The sequence below is a fragment of the Orycteropus afer genome, unplaced genomic scaffold (assembly GCF_000298275.1).
Source record: "Orycteropus afer afer isolate SDZICR_OR568_19922 unplaced genomic scaffold, OryAfe1.0 scaffold00021, whole genome shotgun sequence".
Lineage (NCBI taxonomy): Eukaryota > Metazoa > Chordata > Mammalia > Tubulidentata > Orycteropodidae > Orycteropus > Orycteropus afer.
Window position 1 is genome coordinate 1,727,095 of NW_006921608.1, and position 6,281 is coordinate 1,733,375.

Sequence of the window (6,281 nt, forward strand, 5' to 3'; positions counted from 1 at the left end):
TTACCTGCCTTACTCTTCAGTAAGGCACTTCTCTTTCCTTTCCTCCACTCAAATACTCCAGCAAGGGATGCTGCAGAAAGACCACAAACCACAGTTTCTAACAAAGTATCGCAGTCCAAGTAGTTCCTGACAAGGGAGGGAAAATGGCACAGTAGGAAAAGAAAGGTCCTACACATTTCCCCTCACAAACAGGAAAGAATCATTCGTGTGTTCATTCATTCAAACAACATATACCAAGTAGCAGGGTGTGCTGAGTCCCTGGGCGGTGCAAACAGTTAATGCACTTAGCTGCTAACTGAAAGGTTAGGGGTTCAAGTCTACCCAGAGGTGCCTTGGAAAAAACACCTGGTGATGTTTCTGAAAAATCGGCCATTGAAAACCCTATGGAGCACAGTTCTACTCTGACACTTATGGGACACAATGAGTTGGAATCAACTTGACAGCAAATATTTGTTTATTTGTCTTTACCATGCTATGCTGGTACTGGGTTAAGCACTGGGAACAGAACACTGAATAAGAGAGAAGGTCCCTATGCTTACCATCCAGAGGAGGAGAAAGACATTAGTGATCTAATGGCAAAAACAAATTACAATTATTCTGCAACTACCTGTTGCTCTAAGACTATGTAAAAGGGACAGAGGGAGATGTTTCAGTGCAGTCTGGAGGAATCACTGCCTCCTTGAAGAACAGAACTGAAGTGAACTAAAGGCCAAGCAAGGAGTTGATCTGTCCTGGGGGAAGAAGAGCCTTACAGACAGAAGGAAGGAACCATCCACCCAAAGGGGTCACCAGGAGGCCTGGGTGCTTGGGAACTGGACTTAGACAGCCCATGTGGACAGAGTGCAGGCCCAGGGGAGCTGGGCCAGTGGAGTGGACTTCTCGTCACTCAGCCTCTTACAGAGGGATGGCCAGCCTTGGCCGGTCCAGAGGGGACAAGATTCCACTAGGGATGTTTGGTGGAACATTGGGTGCTTCTCTCACAAAACAAACACTGGTGAGAAGGGAGTAGCCTTGTTCCCTTCAGAATAAGAAAACTTTGAGTTTCCATCAAATCAGCACACTCCCCAGGGGACTGATTTCAAGACAATTTTATCCAGCTAATAGCAATGAGGAGCTCTAGGCAGTGGCACATTGTGTGGAAAGCTAGGTCATCTCGCTCTCTTCCTTCCCTCTCCCCACCTTCCACTTATTGTCCTTCTAATATAACAACATGTTACTCTGAATGGACAGCGCAAGACAATTGGGCATTATTTTGTATGAGCTCATTCCTAAACCATAGAAAAGCCTCCCCTCCACTGCTTCCCTTCCACAAACATACACCTCCCTCAGTAGTCCTGAGACTCGCAGGTATATTAAAGTCCACCTTCTGAAGTTAAGTCATACATCATTGAGGCTTAGGACCCCAACATAACACCTGCCATTCCTTCTCAGGCTGGTAGCTGTGTGTTCCTTTGCCTTTATAGATAGATACATGATAGACAGATGGATGGATGGATGGCTAGATGCCACACACACACAAAAAAAACTCACTGCCATGGAGTCGGACCCGATTCATAGTGACCCCTCCTTGGGTTTCCAAGGTGGTATCACTATGAAAGTAGATTGCCCAACCTTCCTGCTGAGGAGTAGCTGGTGGGTTTGAGCCACCAGCCTTCTGGTTAGCAGTCAAATGCCTTAGGCAGCACACCACCAAAGCGCGCATGTATATATGGCAGTGTTTTAGGTGAAAGTTCACACAGCAGTTTAGTTCTCCATCCTGCAGTTTCTACAGATAGTTCAGTGGTGTTCTGCACAAGGTATGAGCCTTCTCATTAGTTACGTTCTGATTCTGTTGAAGCTATTTTTCCTGCCCCTTGCATTCTTACCTTTGTTTTAAAGTAACTGTTGATCTTTTGGTCTCTATAGATGATTTTTTAAAGGAGCCAGTACTTATGGGTGACGGTCATTATTTTGTGAGCCAGTCTGTTATTTAGCTAAAAGATGACCTCAGGGGTTAGTTTAGTTCAGCTTTTAAAGAGTATCACAGGACAGTAGTTACAGGAAATCCTCCTCTCGGCAGGTTTACTGCAGCTGGTTTTTCTGTTTGTCTTTTAGCAATTTGAGGCTCCGTTCCATGTTTTTCTCTCATTCTGTCAGGGTCCATCTATTGTGGACCCTGATGAGAACAGTCAGTAGTGGTACCAGGCACTGTCTGGTTCTGGTTGATGAGGGTTCCTTTGCTTTTTATAATGAAGGAGACAGTACAAAAAGTAACATTTTAGTACTTGGGTTGTTTCAGGAGGCCTGGAAGGTACATGTCTTGTGGTGAAAATCATGGTGTCAAACCCCCAAATCCAGAGCAGTATTTGACTCCTCTGCAGCAGAAGGAGGTCACAGTGAGACATCTCAAGACCAAGCTGAAGGAATCTGAGCGCCGGCTTCATGAGAGGTGAGTCCAGGTTACTTGTATACTTCGGTTTAGGATAATGCATTGTTTTCCATACAGTGAAATATGAATCTAAACACAGAAAAGAAGAAATGGTTTATTTAATTGTTGCCAAGTTTTTTGAACCAGTCTCTCAAATAAACCGTTTCAGGATTCTGTGTGACTCAGCTGTTCCAGGAGTTCAGGAGCACTGGTCAGAGGAAACCCTCTGCTATTTCTGGGCGTGTACAGCTTTGACTTGAAAAGTTGGGTGTGTGTGTGTATGTGACTATTTTTAAGTGGCAGGAACACTCAACGGAACAATCCGGCACTTCCAACAGAATGTCCTACAAATTTTGTTGTTGTTAGGAATCATCAAGGCACTTTTGACTCATAGCATCTCTGCATACAACACAACAAAACACTGGCCAGTCCTGTGCGTCCTCACAGTCATTGGTGTTTCAGCTCATTGTTGCAGCCACTGTGTCAATGCATCTCATTGAGGGTCTTCCTCTTTTTCACTGACTCTGCTTTACTAAGTATGATGTCCTTTTCCAGGGACTGGCCTGGTCCCTCCTGGTAACACGTCCGAAGTATGTGAGACAGTCTCTCCATCCTCGCTTCTAAGGAGCATTCTGGCTTTGCTTCTCCCAAGACAGATTTGTTCATTCTTCTGGGAGTCCATGAAATATTTAATACTCTTCACCAATACCATATTTCAAAGGCATCAGTTCTTCAGTCTTCCTTATCCAGTGTCCAGTTTTCGCATGCATATGAGGCAATTAAAAATACCATGGCTTGGATCAGAGGTACCTTAGTCTTAGTCCTCAGTGTTACATCTTTGCTTTTTAACAATTGAAAGAAGTCTTTTGCAGCAGATCAGCTCAGTACAGTATGTCATTTGATTTCTTGACTGCTAGTTCCATGGGTGTTGATAGTGGATCCAGGTAAAATGAAATCCTTGGCAACTACAGTATTTTCTCCATTAATCATGATGTTGCTTATTGGTCCAGTTGTGAGGAATTTTGATTTCTTCATGTTGAGGTTAATCCACACTGAAAGGTATAGTCTTCGATCTTTATCAGCAAGTGCTTCAAGTCTCTTCACATTTAGCAAGCAAGATTGTATCATCTGCACATCACAGGCTGTTAATGAGCCTTCCTCCAATCCTAATGCTTCATATGGTCCAGCTTCTCAGAATATTTGCTTATCCTACAGACTAAATACTGTATGGTTTAAAATCAGGGAGGGTATGCATCAGGGTTGTATCCTTTCACCACACTTATTCAGTCTGTCAAAAAAAAAAACCCAAACTCATTGCCATCAGGTCATTTCGACTCATAGTGACCCCTTCTTGGGTTTCCAAGGCAGTATCTCTACGGAAGTAGATTGCCCAGTCTTCCTTCTGAGGAGTGGCTGGTGGGTTTGAACCTCCAGACTTCTGGTTAGCAGTCACATGCCTTAGGTATTATGCCACCAGAGCTCTGATTACCACTGTGACTGAGAATGGCTTTGTGCATTGTCATTCCTGCCACTGTTTCTGTGCTGGGGGAAGAGTTTGTTACTCTTGGCCAAGTGGTAGGTAAAAAAAGAAAACAGAAGAGACCCAGTCCATGCCTATTAGATCTTATCTTAGAGGGAAACATCTTTGACATCTTGGGACTCCAAGATGTTGTAGCTGTGAACATCTCAGGGTGAGAGTGGGGTTTGCATTTTGTGGGAGCCTCGGGGTCTGATGCAGTACACCCGATCAGCCTACTTCTCCTCCTCTGTCCCCACACAGATTGTCAAAGGCTTAATGTCTTTAGTTGATGAACCCTGGACAGATAAGGGTGGGGAATGTGGAGAGGGGATCCTTTGTATTTCAAATTCACTTTGCTCCTCGCCCGCCTGAAGGAGACTTGAGAGCCAGATTCATTTCTGGGGTGAGTCATATTCCTGTTTCTGAAGTATTTGGCTTATGATTTGAGGGTATCCTTGTGTGCTCTCATGAGAGAGAAGTATGGCGAGGCATTGAAACTTGAGGAGATATTCAAGCCTGGACTTAAGAAAGCAATACTAGCAACAAATATATGAATATCCTAACTACCTTCACTACACAGTCACCAAAAATATGAGGACATATATTTACCTTGATTGTAAAGTAGTCGTATTACACGTAAGGAAGAATTTCTCAACAAAGATTTTGAAGTAGATTCCTGTGAAGGTTCTAAAAAATAGGAGAGATTCTCCTCAGTTTAGGCAGGATTTAAGATCATCTTACTTGAGAGGAGTTAGAATAACTTTTCACGATATCCTTGTACATGGGAAAAATATTTTTCATGATTAAAAATAATTTTCAATTAATACTGGAATAGGATCTGACTACAAGTCCAAAAAGTATGTCCTTGATAGGTCATTAAAAAATGAAATGGATTTTACTTCCAGAAACTGTTATGAACAATATGAAAGGTTACGCTACAGAGATAATATCAGGCTGAGACTGTAATGTGTTCTAATAATAAAATTTCAAATCTTAAGTATTAAATAGAGATGACATTTGTAAAGTACTTAATGCAATGCCTGACATACAGTAAGTATTCAAAAAAAAAAAAAAAGAACAATAGCAGAGATTTTGATTATAATTTTTGGCTATTTTACAAAGAAAAAATTTCAAAACTGATTCAACCTGTGTTTCAAGTGGAAGAACATGGACTCTTGGCTGTGTGTCAGACTTGCCTGCTGCCTATTTCAAATCTGACATTTTCCTTAACCTTGCTTGTCTTCCCACTGTAGGGAAAGTGAAATCGTGGAGCTCAAGTCCCAGCTGGCCCGTATGAGGGAAGACTGGATTGAAGAGGAGTGCCACCGGGTGGAGGCCCAGTTGGCACTCAAGGAAGCCAGGAAGGAGATTAAACAGCTCAAGCAGGTCATCGAGACTATGAGGAGCAGCTTGGCTGATAAAGATAAAGGCATCCAGAAGTATTTTGTGGACATAAATATCCAAAACAAGAAATTGGAGTCTCTCCTTCAGAGTATGGAGATGGCACACAATGGCTCTCTGAGAGATGAACTGTGTCTAGACTTTCCTTGTGATTCCCCGGTGAAAAGCTTCACCCTAAATACCTCTTTTGGCAAGATGGCAGATGGGCTGTCCCTGGAAGAGCAGGTCACAGAGGAAGGGGCTGACAGCGAGCTGCTGGTGGGAGATAGTATGGTCGACGGCACAGATCTGTTTGATGAGATGGTGACAGCCACCACCACAGAGTCTGGCGACCTGGCCCTTCTTCATTCCACCCGTGGGGCAAAGGTCCTTGAGATCCCCATTGAGGTGGGTCAAGAGGAGGGCAGTGTGGTGGTGGAGCAAGCTGTCCAGACCGACGTGGTGCCGTACAGCCCCGCTGTGTCAGAGCTCATTCAGAGCCTGCTCAAGCTCCAGGACCCATGTTCCTCGAGCTCAGCATCCGCTGATGAGTCTTGGGCTGAGCCAACAGAAAGCCCCCTAGAGGCCATCCCTGCCTTAATGATTGATTTAACTCCAAGAAACCCAAATTCAGCCATCCTTTTGTCTCCTGTGGAGACGCCATACAACAGAGTGGAGGTGAAGGCTCACGAAAGCCACCTCATGAAAGAGCTGGATTTTGCAGTCTGCACAGAAGACAGTTTGGACGGCATCGTCCCATTGTCTCGGGGGGCCGTGGCGAAGCAGTACTGGAGCAGCAGTTTCCTGGTGGATCTCCTGGCTGTAGCTGTCCCTGTGGTCCCCACCATTTTGTGGGCATTCAGTACTCAGAGGGGGGGAACAGAGCCTGTCTACAACATTGGCGCCTTGCTCCGAGGCTGCTGTATGGTTGCACTGCATTCACTCCGCCGCCCCACCTTTCACATCAAGACATAA

At 44.5% G+C, this 6,281-nt stretch overlaps 1 protein-coding gene across 1 annotated transcript in view; it reads left to right on the top strand.

Moving 5' to 3' along the window:
* Window positions 1-6,281, top strand: part of SYBU (syntabulin) — a 91,962-nt gene extending 85,681 nt beyond the window's left edge. The window contains exons 6-7 of the mRNA XM_007934757.2: window positions 2,279-2,428; window positions 5,180-6,281. Of these exons, the coding sequence (XP_007932948.1) occupies window positions 2,279-2,428; window positions 5,180-6,281 (1,252 nt within the window). The remainder of the gene's footprint in view (window positions 1-2,278; window positions 2,429-5,179) is intronic.